The 21,663-nt window shown below is 41.4% G+C and overlaps 1 protein-coding gene across 13 annotated transcripts in view; it reads right to left on the bottom strand.

Moving 5' to 3' along the window:
• magi2a (membrane associated guanylate kinase, WW and PDZ domain containing 2a) overlaps positions 1 to 21,663 on the bottom strand; it is a 959,248-nt gene that overhangs the window by 192,183 nt on the left and 745,402 nt on the right. For all 13 annotated transcript variants that reach the window (XM_078553297.1, XM_078553298.1, XM_078553288.1 and 10 more), the window contains 3 exons: positions 19,841 to 20,051; positions 19,489 to 19,568; positions 19,171 to 19,209 (listed from right to left, as the gene is read on the bottom strand). In XM_078553297.1, coding sequence (XP_078409423.1) covers positions 19,171 to 19,209; positions 19,489 to 19,568; positions 19,841 to 20,051 — 330 coding nt within the window. The remainder of the gene's footprint in view (positions 1 to 19,170; positions 19,210 to 19,488; positions 19,569 to 19,840; positions 20,052 to 21,663) is intronic.

Genomic DNA, 21,663 nt, shown 5'->3' on the forward strand with positions numbered 1-21,663 from the left:
TGTGAGGGTGTGTATGAGAGTTAGTGGTGTTGTCCCTTGGGGTGTGAGATTCCTGTGGATGTGTGATAGATTTGTAAGTGAGTGAGTTGAGAGTGATGAGAAGAGTGACTTACCCTGGTGGAACGGATGAGACCATTCAGCCTGTGGTGGCACTGGGTGGCTGTCCTCTTCTGCAGGGCATTGGCGCTGACCACTGCTGCCCCTCCTACAGCCAGAGTGGGGTAGAGGACATCACGGTGGGCCTCCACAGCATCCAAAAGGCACTTGAGGAATGTGTCACTAAACTGCTGTCTTATTTCCTTTCTGGGCCATCCTGTCTTCTGTGCAGCAGTTCCTGGGCTGGAAGCACTGAGAGGTGTATGCGCAACTGCACTTTAAATGTGGCGCCTGGTGTGATGAAGCAGTGAGGTGATGGTGTGGCGGGTGAATGAGAGCCTGCTTGCCATCAAAATGGCGTGTTTCCGGGAATGCATAATTATCGCAGTGGTTTTCGGACGATACGGCGTGAGAAGTCACCATTGTGACCAGCAGGTAAACTGTCGTTTTCCCTACCCACTATTGCACTTAGTGAAAATCTAGGACTATTCCACCCATAGTTCCATAAATATTATCCCTAAAGCCACAGTATATACTTTGATTGTTAAACTTAAGCATTGCAATCTTTGCACAATAGAATGATATCAAAGAATTTTACTAGTTTCAAGCCCACTGAAAGTGGGTTTATTTATGTCACGGCTGAACATCTATTTTCAGCAATCATTTTTACATTTTACATAATCATAATCATAGAATCAACCTGTGATGTTGGTGCTGGCTGTCAGCAAGAGAAACTCAGCGAGCACATTTTATGTCTTAAATGTTAGAAATCTTTTCCATTTTCCGTCTTATTTATTCTTGCTTTTAAAAGTTTTGAACATCATGCAAAATTACCTTTGCATGAAGTTCAACTGAGCCTTTTTCTCTGCTTCTCTCATTTATCTTGACTCAGTGGGATCTATCTCTGATCGCTGTCTTTGTCCCTGCCTGTGACTTTCTTTGGGGACCTCTTTCTGTCCCACTTCCTGATTTAAGACCTTCTTCTTGGTTTGGGACCTTCGCCCTTTCTCCCTCCCTGTGTCCTGCTCCCTGCAACACCTCTCTAATGGTGCTCTGGTTCCAGGCCACTAATCTGCTTTTCGCGCTGTTTCGCTTCTTTCTTTTTCTGTGCATGTGCGCAGGCCAGTTCCTGGCCTGAAGGTGTGAAAAAACAAACTACACATGCTCAGCCACTTCCTGGCAGGCACAAGCACAGGCAACCTGAGTTCCCAGCCTAAAGACAGTAAAAGACACCAAACCGTGCATGTCTGGCTACTTCCTGGCCGGTGCATATGCCAAAGTACTGAGGCCTGCCAGGAAATGTAGATCCTGAACCGCAAATTCAATTTAAACCTGAGGTAAGTATTGGAGTTTGTTACAAAAGGATAATTGGGTAGGATGTTTAAGAAGTATAAAGTTATTTCCAATACTTCTTGAAACAGACCATTGCTAAAGAATAAAAAAGAAATGACTACATGTTTGATTTAATTCAATAAATGGTGAAGCTACACTTAATTATTTCAACTACATAGACTATATAAACATTCAAATGTGATTATCACCTAACCATCTTCATTGGCATAGTCAGTTTTTCCATTTCCTCATTCAAATGTTCAAAGGCAATGTAGTGGCCATTTTTATTAATTGCAGTGCATTTCATATGTTCAAGTTGTTAGTGACTGGTGCACAAATCTACCATTTAACTACACTTTAATAAAAATCCTTCTGCAACTACGTCGCAAAAACCCAACACACTCAGGGAATTGTACTTACTTTGATACAACATTCTATCCATGGGAAGCAGGGCTTTGGAGAGGCTTTCACTTGTATCTCTTTCTTGAGACCACAAAGGTGCCTTTGGCAATGAAATGGTGAAAAATGTAGGATTTCCATATATTTAATATTAACATGCAACAGTTCTGTTTGGGTAAATCTGTCTGCTTTATAGGAACACAGGAACAGGGGAAGGGTATTAAGCCCCTTGAGCCTGCTTTGCTAAGTTGATCTGTAATTAACTCCATTTACCTTCCTTTGCTCCATATTCCTTGATATCCTTACCAAAAATCTATTGATCTTAGTCATGAAAGTTTCAATTCTTTTTGGGGACAAAATTCCAGATTTCTATTACCCTTTGTGTGAAAACATGCTCTCTGATTTCCCTCCTCAATGGTCTGGCTCTAATTTTAAGATTATACATCCTCTTGTTCTTGTTTCTCCCACCAGAGGAAACAGTTTCTCAGTTTGCAATTGAATCCTTTCAACATTTTAAATACTTTGGTCAGGTCACTTCTCAATCTACTATACTCAAGGGCCATATATATTAGTTCATAGTTTTAGTTATGTCTGTTTTAATACCATACCCAGTAATAATGATTCTAACATAAGAAAGAACATCACAAGCATTGAATAGAACAATGATTAACATTCTATTATTATACTATACAACCCAAGTACAGGAATTCTTGAACCTATTTGACCAATACATTTTACAAATGACTCAGCCATGGTCTTTGCAGCACAGGAAATCATCTGGTGCACACCATCTTCATATCATTCAGGAAAAAGCAGATTGCTCCCTCCACCACCAGCTTACCAAGGCTGAAGTCTGTACTATCTACAGTATATGCTACAGCAAACAGTCAAGGCTTCTTTAGCAGTACCTCACAAACCAGTGACGTCACCACCTGGAAGGAAAAGGACAGCAGGTATCTGAAAACACCACCCCGAATGTCTCTCCAAGACATCCATCATTCTGACTTGGACATCTATCACTATTCTTTCATTATTGCTGGGCCGAAGTCCTGGAACTTCCTACCTACCAGCATTGTAGAAGTAGACTGACTCTGTCCCATTTCCTGTGCTTCTGCTCTCGAATCTTCCCTCACTCACAACCATCATAAGGTCTCCCTCGGCCTTCCCTTCCACTCCGCACACCTTTGTTTTATTTGGTCATTCTACCAAGAAAAACATTTGTCTCTCCTCTTCCACCTTCGGAGAAGGCAATTCCTCCAGAAAGTCCCGGTTCAGTGTTCCATCACCTACTGCCTTTACGCCTTGCACCTTCCCATGCAGACACAGGAGATCTAGCAACTGTGCATTCATCTTTATTTTCTATTCTTTCATGGGATCTGAGCATCGCTGTCAAGCACAGCATTTGTTGCCCTCCCTAATCCTGGAACTCCTTCCCAAATAGCATTGTGGATGATCCTACACCAGATGGACTACAACAGTTAAAAAAGCCGGTTCACCATCATCATCTTAAGAGCAATTAGGGATGGGAAATTAATGTTGGCCTTGCCAGCAATGCCCACATCTCAAGAACAATTTTTTTTTAAGATGTGGTACTTTCTATCACATGGAATGGTTGAGCCAACCAGTATAGTTGCATTTAAAGGGAAGCTGGATAAGTACATAAGGGAGAAAGAAATAGAAGGACATATTGATAGGGTGAGGTGATGTAAGGTGAGAAGAAGCTTGTTCAGAGCATGATTATTGGCAAAGATCTGTTAGACCGAATGGCTTGTTTATGTGCTGCAAAATTCTATTTTAAAAAGGAGGAAGAAAAGCTGAGAGAGAGAAAGGGCTACCTCTGGGATTTCCTTGATTATTTGTCTTTAATCTTCCAAGTACAAAAGGTATGGAGAAACAGACAATGGAAGCCATTTTATGCTGCAGTGGTTGCTATTTTGTAACCTGTTTTTGATTGTAATTATTGTATCGTTTCCCTATACCACTGTTGAGAATTGCAATTTTTGAGAACTGCAATTAGCATTCATAATTGTAGTGTTCAATCAAAAACATCTAAAAAAAGAATTGATAAAGGACAAACAAAACCTTTTTCATTTAATGCCTAATGTTAAGCTGTCATTGCTGTGGTACATTGTATCATAGCTTTCATAATTCTAGAAATTGTATTAGCTGTTTGCACCAGAGCTGGTCTAATCCTCAGTAAATGTTGTATTCTCATCACTGGAGATGTTTAAGTAGGGGAAACTCCTTCTCAGTCCATTTTATAATTTTAGAGCATTTACATAACCAGTTTGACTTCTAAAATGAAAGTTACTTAAATGCTTTTTGCACTTGAAGAACTTATCTGTTTTCAAAATTGTGCATTTTTATGTGATCAGCTACAAATGTAATTAGGCAAATTATCCATTAACACTTTCTTCAAATGTTAATACTACGAATGGAAATTTTCAGTTTTTGGCTACATCACAGTGCTCCTTATACACTAAACACCAAATGCAGCAGGCTATGGACATAATGCTACATACAAAGCTTTACAGCTCTACCACATCAAATTGAGAATAGCAGTGGAAAATCAGGGACATAGCTACTAGACTGGGCCTGTGTCAGGTGGCACAGGAACCCAATACAAAGTTACTACTTCACCTTGTCCTCTCCAACCCATCTATCGTAGGCACATCTGTGCACATAAGCCTTAGTATGATTGATCACTGTACCATCCAAGCCTTATTCTGTATGCTTGGCTGAGCCAACCATTACTCTTTTTGAAGCAGCTGCACCCAGAGAAAACATTGCTTCATTGACAGCACAGGCTCTCTGCAGTCAATTTCACAATGTTTATATACTCAAGGTTCAGTGGTTTCAAGGGCTTGTGGATTTTGTTATTGATACTTCAAAGGATCTGGATGATTGACACTTTTATTGCCTTATAGTGAAATGACTTTTTTTAACATTGTGGAAAGTTAAGAATGTATCACTTTTTTAAAAGCTTTTTTAACACATTCTACTGTCACAATAGCATTCTTTATAGTGTATAGTGAGTCAATGGGCATGAAAGTGCCATGGCTTAGCATAGTGGGCATGAGGGGGCATGGCAGATGGGTGGAGGGGCATAGCTTGGCAACAGGGGCCATAGGGGGTGGGTGGGGGGCATGCAGTTGCATGGATGGAGCATGGGGAGTGTGTGAAGGGAGAGGGGGTGTGAGGGCTGAGGACTGGAGGTCCTTTGTGTTTTGTATTTTAACTGGGACAAAGTCCCACAGACCAAGGTCGGCCTTTTAAACAGCCCACCTCGGCACCCAGCAGCCACTGTGGCTGCCTCGACCACTTTCCCAGGTCAGCTAGCCCCACCCCAGCCTGCACCCATCCACCCCTGCCCCCGAGCAAAGAAGATCCCGCTTTTGTGGGCACTTTCTCTCAAGGTAGGTGGGCCAAACCGGAATTTTCCCGACTCCCGCTACCAGCCTCGAGGATGAAAATTCAGGCCAAAGCCTCATCTCCAAGTCATGACACCCTTATGTGTGTAGCAGGCGCTAACACTGTGATTTTCAACAGATTAAGGGCAGATTCAGCAGCTCAAACTGATGGCATAGTGGGCCATCAATAAGAGAATTATATACTCCCATAATCTGTAACCATGTGGCCTGTCACATCCCTCACTCCTTCATCCATATCAAGCTGAGAGACAAGCTGTTAAAAATGCTAGACTTCATAAGACGGTTATATTTTTAACTAATTCAGTTAATTCAAGGTAAAATGGAATGGTTTGGAGTGGGGGATGTTACCTCCCATAACATTTGCCTGGAAACAAACCCATGTATCCTCATACTAAATCTGCCCAGAGACAAACCCATGTAACTTGTTTGGTTTGGAGACAGAAACTCAAATTGAAACTTTGAAAGTAAGGTGCAAGATTATTTAACACCTGAACACAAAGAAAGAGGCAGCTGGCCTGGCTGTGTACAGAGTCACAGGCTCTCAGAGTCAGTCAGACTAAGAGATTTGAGGAAGGAGACCCATAACAGGTACTGCTATGCCAAGCAGGAAAATAAGACTATTTTCAGGTCAACCACCAAGCAGAGTGCTGGTGAGGACAGATCCCCCATTCGAAGAAACAAAGCTTATGGAGAGTCAAAGACCAAAGATTTGCCAAAGGGTGCCTAGAAATCCACTGGAATATGCAGAGAAGATTGATTAAAGTGGACTTTGTTTATAAAGGGTGCTGAAATATTCACACTGGTGGGTCAGGGAAGAAGAGATCCTGTTAAAGCCAGGAGAAGCTTGGGACTTTTTGTATTGCCTACTAAGTAATGTTTGGTTGCTGTTGATTTAGTTTTTGTTACAGTAAAAGACTTAAAACATGAAATCTTGCCATGCGATGATTTCCATTGGTCACTGGGAAATTCATATCTCTTTTCAAACATTATCAGTCTCTACCGGGATTGTCACACAGCCCTGTATCAGTAGGCAGAAGTAAATATCACGAGCACTTTTGAATAGGACTCCGACCTAGTGAAGTTACAGCACAGGGTTGCTTGAATATAAAATACCAAAAGCAGTGTATGCAGAGCTATAGACAATGCTACAGCCACTGCTATATCCAAAGCTCCACAACCGTGCTGCATCAAATCATGAATGGCAGTAGAAAATCAGGCAACTCACAGAAACAGGAGGCTTCATGAATATTTCCATCCTCAGCTATAAGAGTCCTACACATGAATGCAAGAGACAAAACTGACATGTTTTCTAGGTAAAAATGCTAAGTGGATAATCCCATTTGTCTTCCTCCTAGGTCTGCACCATGATTGAAGCCAATTTCCAACCAATTGGGTTCACTCTACATGGCATTAAGGAGCGGCTGAATGCATTAAACAAAGCAACAGTCATCTGTACTGTGCAGCAAATCCAGTGCTCAAGGATTATATTGTATCAGTGCAGACTATTTGTTGCACATCTGTAACAACTTCAAGGAGAAACAAACGGTCCTATTTTAACTCTGGTTACTTGGATAGGTTGTGAATGGGTTAAAACTGGGCCCAAAGTATTACAGGGGCTTGGAGAAAGAACATAAAATAGAGGAGATGAGAAGGAATTGCAATCAGCTAATTTAGGAAATAGTTGAAGAGAAAGCAGGCACTTTCCTATAGAGTGAAAGGGAATGAAAATTGAAGGAGTCGCAAATGGTGCTAAACATTGTGCAATCATCAGCGAACATCCCCATTTCTGTCCTTATGATGGAAGGAAGGTCATTGATGAAGCAGCTGAAGGCGTTGGGCCGAGGGCACTACCCTGAGGAACTCCTGCAGTGATGTCCTGGAGCTGAGGTGATGGACCTCCAACAACCACAACCATCTTCCTTTGTGCTAGGTATCACTCCAACCATTGGAGAGTTTTCCCCCGAATCCCATTGACTCCAGTTTTGCTAGGGCTCCTTGATGCCACACTTTGTCAAATGCAGCCTTGATGTCAAGGGCAGTCATTCTCGCCTCACCTCGGGCGTTCAGGTCTTTTGTCCATGTTTGAACCAAGGCTGTAATGAGGTCAGGAGCTGAGTGGCCCTGGCGGAACCCAAACTGGGCATCAGTGAGCAGGTTATTGCTAAACAATGTCACTTGAGAGCACTGTTGACTTCTATCACTTTACTGATGATCGAGAGTAGACTGATGAGGCGGTAATTGGCCAGGATGGATTTGTCCTCCTTCTTGTGTACAGGACATAATTGGGAAATTTTCCACATAGCCGGGTAGATGCCAGTGTTGTAGTTGTACTGGAACAGCTTGGCTAGGGATGTGGCAAGTTTCGGAGGACAAGTCTTCAGTACTATAGCCAGAATATTGTCAGGGCCCATAGCCTTTGCAGTATCCAGTGCCTTCAGCCATTTCTTGATATCATGTGGAGTAAATCAAATTGGCTGAAGACTGGCATCTGTGATGCTGGAGACCTCCGGAGGAGGCCGGGATGGATCATCCACTTGGCACTTGCGGCTGAAGATTGATGCAAATTCTTCAGCCTTATCTTTTGATGTATTGGGCTCCCCCATCATTGAGGATGGGGATATTTGTGGAGCCTCCTCCTCCAATAAGCTGTTTAATTGTCCATGACCATTTACAACTGGATGTGGCAGGATTGCAGAGCTTAGATCTGATCCGTTGGTGGAGAGATCACTTAGCTCTGTCCATCACTTGCTGCTTATGCTGTTTGGACCCCAAATAGTCCTGTGTTATAGCTTCACCAGGTTGACAACTCATTTTTAGGTATGCCTGGTGCTGCTCCTGCACTGCCCTCTTCATTGAGCCAGGGTTCATCCCCTGGCTTGATGGTGATGGTGGTGTCTTGGACATTATCTGTAAGATATGATTCTGTGAGGATGACTATGTCAGGCTGTTGCTTGACTAGTCAATGAGACAGATCTCCCAATCTTGGCAGTAGCCCCCAGATGTCAGTAAGGAGGACTTTGCAGAGTTGACAGGGCTGAGATCGCCGGTGTCGTTTTCAGTGCCAAGTTGGGCGGTCCGTCCAGTTTCATTCCTTTTTTGTGGCTTTGTAGTGGTTTGATACAACAGGCTTCAGTGTGACAGCATCAGGATAATCTAACCTTGATGACCAATTCTCACGAGGCTAAAAAATATCTACCTGAGATGCAAGGGTAATGTGTATTGTCCAGCCATCATTTTCACATGTGAAGTGCCTTTGTTCATGTCGCAGATATGGGACTGAAGGCCATTCACTGTGATGAGATTGAATGACTTTATGGAACTGAGGGATCAGATGGGAGATAACTGGTTGGAGGCTGGGGTGGGGGGTGTTGGTGGGGTGGTCATTTGGTACCCTTGAATGAACACAGGACCTTGCTTCACATTGATTAGCCATTCAATACCTGACAGTTGGAGAGGGATAAATGCGAAATATATTTACAGTAGTGCAGATTATATATCGTGAAGGATCATTCAGGCCACTATTGTGCATTCAAATCTTCTTAATTTTTCTAACCCTACCCTACCCTGCATCTAGGTGCAGTCCCGACATCTGCAGCAGAGGTGGAGGCAGCCTGCTGACTGCTATGCCTTGTTATCTGAGATGACTTTGGCAGACATCCTTTGGTGGGCCTTGGTCTGCTAAGGGTCCCCTGCTCCAAGGCAGGCGCACCCTTCTTGGCCTGACCTACTGGAGTTGATGGGGGTCACAGGCAGAGGGAATTGGAGTGGCAGAGAGCCCTTGGAGTATCCTGAGTGGATGCCCCTAATGTGTCTGGCTGGTGTTCCTCCTCCCTTTGGGTGTCTGAGGGCCCATCCCTGACTCCTTGAGTAGAAGGCACACCTGGAGAGATGTTGAGGTGACCTATCCCCCTCTTGCCTTGCCAGTGCTGAAATGCACCCATAGAGCGACGGTGTGTAGGTCCGAGCGCAAATCCAGCAGAAACTGCTGGACCTAGGTCTCCAAGATAGCCAACAGCCTTCCCATGGAAACTTTGATGTGTTCACATGCTGGAGCCATGACATCAGACAGAATGTGGATGGACTCCTCCATCCTTCATTCCAGTCTAGTGACGGCCTCTGACAACTCTGTCTGATGTTCCCCTGCCTGTCTCTGCATCTTCAACATGTCTCAAGGCTGATTGCAGAGGCTCAGCATCAGACTCAGACTCTGCAGTGGCCTGGTCTTCAGCAATTCTCCTAGTGTCAGAGACCTTGGCTGTCACTACCTCCGCCTACTCTGGATACGTGAGGTGATCACCAGATTGTGACCCGGAGTCTACTCCAGAACTAGGAACCACTGAGGTGGGTGTACCTTCGCTGATGGAGGATGCAGGTGAACACAGTGATGGGTCTTCATCAGATGATTCCTCTGCCTCCTCATCTGAGGTGCTCTGGGGGCTGGGGCTGAGGCACTGGCTGGTGGTCTTCCTCCGCCATTTCTTGCCGGTAGCTGGAATAGAGAGACGAGATAATTAGCAACTGGCTAGGCAAGCTCCAATATTACAGGTCACTCACAGTCATTGCCCACATCCTGCTACTGTATACTGGATTGACTCTCACTGTTATGTTGGGGAAGGCTGATCTTGCTTTCTACCCAGAAATGATCACTGTCCTTGCCAGCAAGCTCTGCCGCCTGGTCCTTGAGGATGGAGAATGTCTACCGTCTGTTGTGAGAGATATGTTTGTATGTATGTATCTTGTCCTGCATAAAGACAAATGAATTGCTTGTGAACACTATGGATGAAAGAACATTTCAGAAGCATGCATGCTCACTTTATCTGTTTGTCTGCTGAGTCCTCCCAAGTAAGGTATTAAGACACCGTTTCTGCAGGATCTTACATGAGATGGTGAGCTTAAAGTGGCTGGCAGACATGCATTGCTGATGTCCCATATGCTGGTCGTGTATGACATCCCTGTGGGCTCTAACCCTTACACTGCTTGATGCCTTTGTGAGAGTGAGAGTTTGGAGTGAATAGAAGTTTGACTTACCCATTCTTTTCTTGCACTGCAGGGCGGTCCTTTTCTTGGCCATGGGCATTGACCTCGCTGGCAACCTCCTCCCAAGCTGGTGCAGTCAGGTGGGAGGACCTTCTGTGTCCATCCTTCGGAAAGAGGACCTCCCGCCTTTCCTGGACGGCCTTCAGGAGAATCCCCAGGGAGGCCTCACTGAACCGTGGCGCTGAGGGTTTTGTCTGTTTGGGCGTCTTGGTGAAGCACAACTTCACACCACACCTGGCCTGCAGTGAGTGAATGTCTGTGTGGGTGCTATTTAAATATGACACCAGGACCTTTGACCACATGAGATAACAGCGGGGTGAATGAATCCCTGCCTGCCCCGCCATGAGATTCGACAAGCTCCTCGTTGATGCATAATTAATAAGCTGAAAAATGGAAAATCGGGCAGAAAAATCCAAGCAAGCGCTGCCTTTCCTACCCGCCACCGCACTTAGTTTCCAGAATGGAAAATTCCGCCCCACCACCTTAAACACTCGGTCCCTCCACCACTAGCGCACTGTGGCAGCAATGTGTCCCACCTCTGTCACCTAGAAGAACAAGGCCAGCAAACACATGGGAATGCCATCACCTACAAATTCCCCTCTAAGTTACACATTATTCTGAACTGGAACAATTTTGCTGTTCCTTCACTATTGCTGGGTCAAAATCCTGGAATTTGTACCCCCACCCTGGAACAACACTGTGGATGTACCTACACTAGATGGACTGCAGGAGTTCAAGAAGGTGACTCACTATCATCATCTCAAGGGCAATTAGGGATGGGCAACAAATTCTGGCCTTGTCAGCAATGCTCACATCCCTTGAATGAATTTTTTTAAAAAACAAAGAATTTTCTCGACTCAAATAAGATACTGAAGCACTAATTGAAAGTAATGATCTGTCATGGCATTAGATTGATCAAACACAAATGTGTCAGACATTCTGTCAAACAACAGACACTCACACCAGGAAATGAAGCAACACTTTTGCACTGTTCTACTTCTAGCCTATAGTACTTTAAATCTCAAACTCTTCATGGATGTTTAGAGAGCAAAATTGAATATTGTAAACTTCACATTTGACTGCTAACTATCATCATCTATATGGAAGAGATCCACAGCTTTTAAATTAGAAGCTCATGATATCTGCACAGAGAGGCAGTGTCTAAGTTTAATACCTTATCCAAAATGGCACCAAAAATGCAGTATTTCCCAAAACACTGCACTAAAATGTCAGCCTAAATTACGTGCTCAAATCCTACAGTGGAATTTGAACCCATCGCCATTTGACTCAGAGGTGAGAAGTCTGCCACTGAGTCAACACTTGAAGTAATAAAAATGTAATAAGTACTTACATCTGTACAAATGCCATTGAAAATTAAGAATCTACAAGTAAAAAGCCAGCTTTTCTTGAGTTATACTTTGTTTTGTTCAAATCAAATAAATAGATTTGATAGATTTAGTTTTGTGGAAAGTTCTAAGATTCTTACAGATGAAGTAAAGTTGAGGCTATCCATGGGTCAATGAGTCATTCTATATGCTTTGAACCTATACAGACCACAAAGCTTCTAAGTTTGATCCTCAATCTGTTAACTGATCTCAGACACACCTGGATACACTGCATACGCCCCTGTAGTTTATCTGTCACAATCCTGGGCCACAAGAGCCTTCTCTATGTCAAATTATCCATGTTTTCCTTCTCCTCTGCTATTCTGCTGTAACCATCCCCTGGACTCATCTATTGTCTCTATACCTGTCGCATTATCACTTCATTTTGCCTTGTACTATCACTTTTGTCATTTAACCACTTATATCCTGCATGCAATCACAGATCTCTCCATTTTGTTCTTTTCCTGCTCTCCCCTTTCCCCGGCTCTGCATTTGCTGTTCATCTGTCACATCTTTTTGTTCTGATGAAAGGTCATCAAGTTGAAACATTAACTCTGTTTCTCTCTCTACAAAGGTGACCTACCCTCTGAGTTGTTCTAAAATATTTATGTTGCATTTTATTAATTGAAGAAAATTTTGTTTGGCAGTTTATCATAGTTACCCTCAGGGGGAATATTAATTTTTACAAACGCTCAAATAAATGCAATGAAGGTTTTCTATGGTGTTTGTTTTAAGGTGAACTTAAGAGTTTGGCAAAAAAGAATCACATACTAGGTTTGGAGAAAATGTGATCTAGTAAGTTGATTGGTGCAAAGGTGTTTTTTGGAAATTGGCTCCAAGATATAGAGACATTTTCAGGGTTTTCATTAGAGAAGATTTGTGGAGGATTGGGTTGTACATGTAATATATTATCAGGGTGTGCATAGATCCAAGTATAGATGAATATATAAACAGGTGATTTAAGTTCAATTGTCAACACAAAATTAAAAGACACAAGCTTAAATTTAGCAAGATGAGAGATTTGATGTTTTCTTTTCCCATGAAGTACTGGGTCACAAAAACAGCTAAAATGTTAAATAATTGCTTTGAGAAATAGCTGACCTCATTCATGCTTTTGTTACCTCTAGGCTTTACTATTCCAATGCATTCCCGGCTGGTCTCCCACATTCTGTCCTTCCTAAACTTGAGGTCATCCACAACTCTGCTGCCCGTGTCTTAACTCGTTGCAAGTCCCATTCCCCTATCAACCTTGGGCTCGCTGACTTATATTGGTTCCTGGTCAAGCAATCAGCCTAGTGAACCTTCTCTGAAGTGCTTGCAATGAAAGTATATCCCTCCTTAAGTAAGGAGACCAAAACTGTACTTAGTACTCCAGGTGCGATCTCACCAATGCCCTGTACAGTTGTAGCAATACTTCCCTACTTCTATACTCTATCACCCTCTTTGAGGATGTAATGAACAGGGCGGATAAAGAGAAGCCAGTAGATGTAGGGTATTGGGATTTCCAAACAGCATTCAAGAAGGTGTCACCTAAAAGGTTACTGCACAAGGTAAGAGCTCTTGGTATTGGGGGTGATATACTAACATGGATAGTTGATTGGCTAAATAACAGGAAACAGAGAGTCAGGATAAATGGGCAATTTTCAGGTTGGCAAACTGTGAGTAGTGGAGTGCTGCATAGATCAGTGCTGGGGCCTCAACTACTTACAATCTATATTAATGACTTGAATGAAGGAACAGATTGTATTTGCCAAATTTGCTGATAGGTTAAATAGGTTAAGTGAGTGGGCAGGTGGAATATAATGTGGGAAAATGACCAGGAACCAATGCAATAAAGGCCAACATTCCATTTGTTTTCTTAATTACTTGCTGTGCCTGCATGCTAACATGTTGACATTCATGTACAAAGACCCTCAGATCCCTTTGTAGTGCAGCATTCTGCAGCCTCTCTCCATTTAAATAATATCCTGCTTTTCTACTATTCCTGCCGAAGTGGACAACCTCACATTTTCCCAAATTATACTCCATCTGCCAAATGTTTGCCCACTCACCTAACCTATTTAACCTATCAGCAAATTTGGCAAATACAATCTGTTCCTTCATCCAAGTCATTAATATGCATGAGGCCCCAGCACTGATCTATGCAGCACTCCACTAGTTACAGTTTGCCAACCTGAAAATTGCCCATTTATCATGACTCTCTGTTTCCTGTTATTTAGCCAATCCTCTGTCCATGTTAATATATCGCACCCCCCAACACCAAGATTACCTTGTGCAGTAACCTTTTATGTGATACCTTATTGAATGCTTTTTGGAAATCCCAATACAGTACATCTACTGGCTTCCCTTTATCCACCCTGCTCATTACATCCTCAAAGAACTCTAATAAATTTGTCAAACACGATTTCCCTTTCACAGAACCATTTTGACTCTGCCTGATTGTGATTTTCTAAGTGTCTAGCTACTACCTCCTGAATAATGGGTTCTAGCATTTTCCCATTCACGGGTGTTAGACTAACTGGCCTACATTTCCTGCTTACTGTCACCATCCTTGTCAGGAAGGTATAATAATTCTCATAATGTTATTGGAATTTATTGTAAAATAGTGGTGTCTGTGTCTATACGTGTCTCTCTGTGTGTATGTGAGACACAATTGGATTAAAGGCAGCTGGTCTGAAGCTTTGATGTAAACATGGTAAACATGGGGGAAGTTTAGAATGTAAGATGTAAAAGGACATTTGCATTTTTAAATAAACCAGATTAGATTGTTTTCAAAGGAGGAGTGAAATGTGTCACCTAGCCTGGTGAAGTTTAGAAACAGTGGGCAGGATATTGCCATCGGCGTGCGAGGGCAGGCCCGACATGCAAAATGACACGCAATGTCATTGGGCATGCGACCCAACGTCATCGCACATCATTTAGATCTTATGTTTGGTGGGCGTACGCAGGAGGCGGCTGTGAGCCCACAGAACTGTCAAGGGCCTATTAAGGCCATTAGGAAAGTAATTTAGATAAGTAACAGCGCTGCCCGTCCAACCTTAAGATTGGCGGGCAGATGAAGAGCCCAAGCGGCCTTCACATTTTTCAGGAAACCTCAACCATGGGCGGGATGAGGTTTCCTGAAGGTTTAATAAAATCAATAAATAAATTTTCGCTACATTGACAAACATGTCACATGTACACTGTCACATGAGGGGACATGTGTAAATAATTTTTATCTTTATTAACAAATTTCAGCTCAGCCACATAAAATGGCGGTGCGCAGCCAATTGCTGGCGGCAATCAGCTCCGCGCCCACCCCCACTCCTGCCCACCTGGCCTGCCCAACAATGGTAAGTTTCTGGCCAGTGTGTTTATTTTGCCCAACGATTACTGATAAAACGTAGTGCTATGAGAGATTTTTATTATCAGAAAGGTAAAGTCCAAAGACATAGTGAAACAATGGGAATTTGCATTCAAAGGGGAACATATGTATAAAGGAGAAAACAATCTGTGTAAGGGTAGGAATTTAAAGATCTAACAAGTGTGAAAAGCCTTCAACATCTATGCCTCAAGCTGCTGTGTCAAAGAATTGAAGTTAAGAAAACTCACTTTGAATTCGACTGGTTCAGGGTATTGTGTGTCACTTTGCCTGGGTCTTTTAAAATCTGTATGTCTTACAGTTGCCTTAACGAAAGTGTAACTGGGAGTTAAACTGATTAGTGGATTTAGAAGTTATTATTATAGTAGTAATTTGTAGACATATATATGTGCTTAAAGTCATTTTTCTTGCTATAAGAATTGGTGGTCTTATTACTACTGAATTCAAGGCACGCATCTCGAAATTTACACAAATTGCAAAACAAGCTGTGGTAGTCGTTTCAAGTTTCCCTTTGGGATTTGAACAACTCAGCATTTACCATCCGCTGTGCCATAACATTCCTTTCTTGAATTGTGATTGTTTCCAGAGTTAGATAGCCTATTGGTGCACACTGTTTCGAATAATGAAATATGGGATGGCTGGATCCATTGTGAATTACTCTAACAGAATGATCTGTTAACAACAAAATTAATATATCCCAAAATCCACCATGAATTTAACCAAGTGGAGAATAAAGATACTTTTTGCTTTTAAATTGAGGAAGATCCCCATAATTAGAAGCACTGCACTTTACACAAAACGTCTTTTAGAACTTCGTGACTATCAAAAAGTCAAAAACAAGTACTATTACTGTGCTACTACTTAAATACAACTTATTAATTTTGTAGAGGTGAGATTTTCATGACAAATTCAACATTATATTGTGCCTTTGTGGACTTTGTATACAATAATCAGAAAAGAAGATTTCTGCAGGCTGCAAAAATATCTTCACACCAAAATAACCAGCTCTGCAATAATAAGTGGATAAATGTTTTCAATGTAGTTAAACAGGCTAAATAAAAGTCCAGAGTGGACACTGGACTGGTTTTCCTTTGGGTTACTGAAAGACGGTTATTTGACTGAAACCATACATTTGTAATGTGTGTATAGGAAGCATTTAACAATTGACCTATCTACTGTACCACCTGCTTTGGCAACCAATACTCAAAACCCCAGGGCCTGAATTTTTCAGTCGGCGGGCAGGCTCGGCGGGAGCGGGCGGTCGTGGAGCCGACCACTGCCCACGATTGGCTCCGCACCGTCATTTTACGCAGGCCGGCCAATTAAAGCCCACCCAGTGTAAGACGTGAGCAGCAGCGCTCAGCGCTACCTATGCGGGTGGGGAGAAGAGGGAGAGTCGGGGCCAGCGCTCTTTCGCACGTGCTCGCGAAAGAGAGCTTCAATCTCCCCGAGGCATGGAGCTGCCTCAGGGAGATTGAAGCGCTTTAGAAATAAATAAATGAATGGGTTAAAAATTTAATTAAACATGTCCCTTCATGTGACTGTCTCACATGAGATGGGACATGTTTTTATATTTCAGAAACTTTTAAAATTTAATTAATAAAAGCTTTAGGGAACCTCATCCCACTTGTGGATGAGGTTTCCTAAAAAACGTAAAGGCCGCTTGGGCCTAAGGTTGGACGGGCAGCGTAAAGTTGACCTCAATTACTTCCTTAATGGCCTTAATAGGCCGTTTAAATATTGGCAGGCACACAGCCGGCTCTGGCGTGTGCCTGCCGAATGAAACTTCGTGAGACAGCGCGATGACGTCGGGACGCATACCCGATGTCATCGCGTGTCATTTTATGAGCTGTCGTGTCGGGCCCACCCCCGCACGGTGATTGAAAATTTCAGGCCCAGATGTTTTAACCAATTAATTTTATCAAATTCACCATAAAAAATATTTTTAATTTGCTGAATTTGTGTTCCTACTACAAAGTTCACATTTCATGAAGCCTGTTAAGTTAATCTTATTTCCAAAAATGAATGCTAAACTAGAAATGGATGTAGCTTTCTTCCGCAGGTGAATATGTATGCTTCTAATAGGGTATGCGTGAGCGTGTGTTCTAATAACAATCAGTTTGTCGAGTGGCTGAATGAGCTACCCCTCCTCCTATTTCTTATGTTCTTATATTTTTCATCTACAAAGAATTCAATAGTTATTGGGGGTAGGAAGGAAAGTGGAGTTGAGGGCACAATCAAATCAGCCATAATCTTACTGAATAGCAGAGCAGGCTCAAGGAGCCGAATGGCTTACTCCTGCTCCTCTATTTATATATCCAGTAGCTGAAACTTAGAACTTTTACTGTAAATCTTGCTTAGAGTTGAATCCGGCTCCCTGTGCTGATGGCTCTCTGTTTTGTGATTAAGAGATCGGCCCCAGTTTTATATGTGATGAATTTTTTTCTAGAAACAAAAAGCTGATCCTTTTTGTAGGATACACATCAGGGAATCTTTGGGTACAATAGACATCCAGCCAGGCCAATCAAATAATTATACTAGTCTATTCTCTTGAATAAATACCATAGGCAACGACCGCTCACTGTGATTTCTCTCGATGCATTGGGTAAAAATTAAAATAAATTTAAAAAAAGAGGAAATAATAGAAGAGAATAAAAAGAGGTGGGTGCACTATGGATTTAGGTGGTGCGGCACATACTGACATTGAGAATGACATCTTATTAGAGCAATAAAAACAAATCATTGTTTCTGTCATTGTTGCCATGGATGTAACTACAGAGACCGTTTTAATTGATTACTTTGGGTCTCCTGCTCATTGGTAGCAGTGTGGTTGCTAAGGAAACGTTTGTTTCAGTGCAGCAGGCAGATAAAAAGGAGACAACTGCTGGAGTTCAAACATTTGCTGTGTTCTGTTATGCACATTTTACCAACAGCAATAATTTGTAAAAAAAAATGTTTGCAGTTGGTGCAGTTTCAAATGCCAAAGATCAGCACAAAAAATGCTAAAATACAAGTTTAAAAAATGAATATGAGAGAGCATAGCTTTAAATCAAGCCTTTCTTTTAAAACTGCTAAAGATTTTCTGATGGTGGAACAACAAAAACAAATTAAGGCTTGTTACAAACACTGTTCTTCTAGGGGCGCAGCAGTTTAATTTCACAGTGAGAACCTACCTTAGAATTATCAGTTTATACATATTATGCATGCTTTATATAATAAGTTAGGATGAATTTTACAAATTTCCCTGAAAATTCTGAGTAATCCATTCTAAGATCACATAAAAAATATTCTGCATTATATCTTCATTTGGTATGCACCAACCTCAGATAAGAACAGCAATAATTTGAAAAAATAAATGTTTGCAGTTGGTGCAGTTTCAAATGCCAAAGATCAACACAAAAAATGCTAAAATACAAGTTTAAAAAATGAATGTGGAGAGCATAGCTTTAAATCAAGCCTTTCTTCTAAAACTGCTAAAGATTTTCTGATGGTGGAACAACAAAAACAAATTAAGGCTTGCTACAAACACTTCTTCTAGGGGCACAGTAGTTTAATTTCACAGTGAAAACCTACCTTAGAATTATCAGTTTATACATATTATGCATGCTTTATATAATAAGTTAGGGTGAATTTTACAAATTTCTCTGAAAATTCTGAAAATTAAGAGTAATCCATTCCAAGATCACATAAAAAATATTCTACATTATATCTTCATTTGGTATGCACCAACCTCAGATAAAAGTGCTTTTCCCTACAAATATTTATTTTTTCCTGTAGGAGATTATTCATCTTCAATTAAGTTTTTCTTTGCTTTGTGATAAAAGTAAATGCTGATCATTTTACAAATTATTTTTGCATATTTGTATGAACTATATTTATATTTTAGATGACATGTTTCTCAACTAAAACAGAACATAAGATGCAAGTAGTAGATAACACTGACATCCCTTTCCTAATACTAACTTAAAACAGCTTTTGTGAATGTTTTCATGAAATTAAAACAAATTACACTAGAGGAAATGTAGAAATACGATGGTATAAACTCTCCACTAAAATCAAATAAGATGGCTATATGAAAAGATGTATTATTTTGAGAATAAAACAAGAAAATTACTTAAAGTTACAGTACCTAGCTTCTGTCCAGTGTTTCCAGATTGCAGCTTGTCTCCTTCAATTTTAAATCAGAAATACAAAGTTAACATACAGTCTCCAAGGTACAGAAAAAGACAAGCTCAGTTTCTACACTGCTGCAGCTGATATCACTGGGCAGGAGAAGAACAAATATGCAGCAAGCAGTGAAGGTCACCTGTGTCCCAGTCTTAGCTGCTCTCATTAACTATCATTCAGCGGCAGGATGCACTCTCCAACTATCAAATCTAAAAAAAGGTAGCTGAATTTTAAAAAGAATATGCACACATGTTAAACGAAGAAATGCAGATCTACTTACCATCATCTTTACATTCTTCTGGGAGCTTTGCCTTTCTACCTAAACGTGGATCAAGCCAGGATGTTGTTTTGGTGTTATGGCTAAGAATAAAACAAACAGCTCTAGCCTTTTTTTAAAAGAATTGGTTGTTCAAGTCAAATTACAATCAATACATTTAATTTCCTTACACAATCTAATTAGCTACACAAGAGGTGCAACAGAAATTGTTCAAGGCAGCTGTAGTTTTGGCAAGTTCAGCCCTTTTTAACCAGCTATATAATTTTAAGTTAAACTGGGATAGAACATTTCCAAATCAAGTTAACTAAAAATGTTCATCTAGAAATTTCATAAGAATTTGATTAAAATGCCTTACTCGATAAAGTAGACTTCGCCTTTTTCTGTGTATGCCATCTCCCAGTTCTCGGGCAATGGACCCAAATCGTCACCATCCTCGAGTTTGGTCTGCTTTTCTGAAACGGAATCTTCTCTTGTTCCCTTTGTAAGGCCATAGACTGGCGCAGCACAAGGATGTGAAAAAATCTCACCTGAGGCATCAGTGCTTTTGTCTTCATGTTCACCAGATTCTGTTGCAGGAAACAGATAATCAGCCCAAGCAGAAATAGGAAATACCCACAAGTAATCAACAAAGTATTCATCCAGCTTTGTTGGATATCTTTCGTTAGACAGAACCACAAATTTGGCACATTCAAGAGTGTTAAATAATCTCAATTTAAAACGGAATATAACAAGCATCTCTTTATACAACAAAGCAACTTAAAATATTAACATGTCTAAAATAGAGCTCACTAAATAAAATGGCAGTAACAACAAAGAACAGCAGTACTTCAAAACTGAACGAATTCAATTAAAAAAAATATATTTAACCAGAATATGTAAATAAAACTATACATAATTTTTAGTGTCAAATGTATGCTGGAAAGCATCTTGTAGATTTGACGTTGGACAGTAGGAAAAAAAATCACTTTGAAATAAATTAAATTAATTAAGAAGCTACTGCTCTCAAACTACCAAATGTTGCAGTAGTTCAAAACTTGTCCTAATCCACTTTATCTTTAATTCTTTGGGAATATGCTCCACAAGAAACATGGACCTTCTTTTGCTCCATTTGGAAATTACTCATAATTAAGATGTGTTCCATGCTTCTGTTTACCCAGATCCTTCTCTTAAAAATAAATAAAGTAAAACAAAACTCTGTGGGTGACACTATTCCATTTAGCTGTTCTTTTTCCCTATCTGTGTGAACCTTTCCATTGGTTTGAGGATTTGGGGCTTATTTGCTTGATCAGGTGCCTTAAATTTCTGCAATATGTTTCTAATGAATTTGGTAAACTGTCATCAGCGACTCTTAGCTTCCTTTCAAACCAGCCCACCCATTCCTAACAGAAAAATAAAGTGCACAAGTAACATGCCTCCAAATTTAAACAATATATTCACCCAAACCTGGATACAAAGGAAGGGAAAAGGAAAAAGGGAGCTAAGGAAAAGGGGATGGATTCCTTGGCTTGGATTTTGCAGCTGTAATAACAGTAAAACGGTCAGCGTTTTCCATCACTACTCCAGCAACTTCTGGACTCTGCACACGCACAGTTAAACGTGGGAGTACAGGTGTTGCTATCAGTGATTTCACAGAATATTGTGAGCAATTTTGGGTCCCGTATCTCAGGAAGGATGTTCTGGCCCTGGACAGGGTCCAGAGGGGGTTCACGAGAACGATCCCAGGAACGAAAGGCTTAACATATGAGGAACGTTTGAGGACTCTGGGTCTATACTCGATGGAGTTTAGAAGGATGAGGGGGGATCTGATTGAAACTTACAGAATACTGAAAGGCCTGGATAGAGTGGACATGGGGAAGATGTTTCAATTAGTAGGAGAGACTAGGACCCGAGGGCACAGCCTCAGAGTAAAGGGAAGACCTTTTAGAACAGAGATGAGGAGAAACTTCTTTAGCCAGAGAGTGGTGAATCTATGGAATTCATTGCCACAGAAGGCTGTGGAGGCCAGGTCATTGAGTGTATTTAAGACCGAGATAGATAGGTTCTTGATTGATAAGGGGATCAAAGGTTATGGGGAGAAGGCGGGAGAATGGGGTTGAGAAACTTATCAGCCATGATTGAATGGTGGAGCAGACTCGATGGGCCGAATGGCCTAATTTCTGCTCCTATGTCTTATGGCCT

The sequence above is a fragment of the Cetorhinus maximus genome, chromosome 12 (assembly GCF_964194155.1).
Source record: "Cetorhinus maximus chromosome 12, sCetMax3.hap1.1, whole genome shotgun sequence".
Taxonomy (NCBI): Eukaryota; Metazoa; Chordata; class Chondrichthyes; order Lamniformes; family Cetorhinidae; genus Cetorhinus; species Cetorhinus maximus.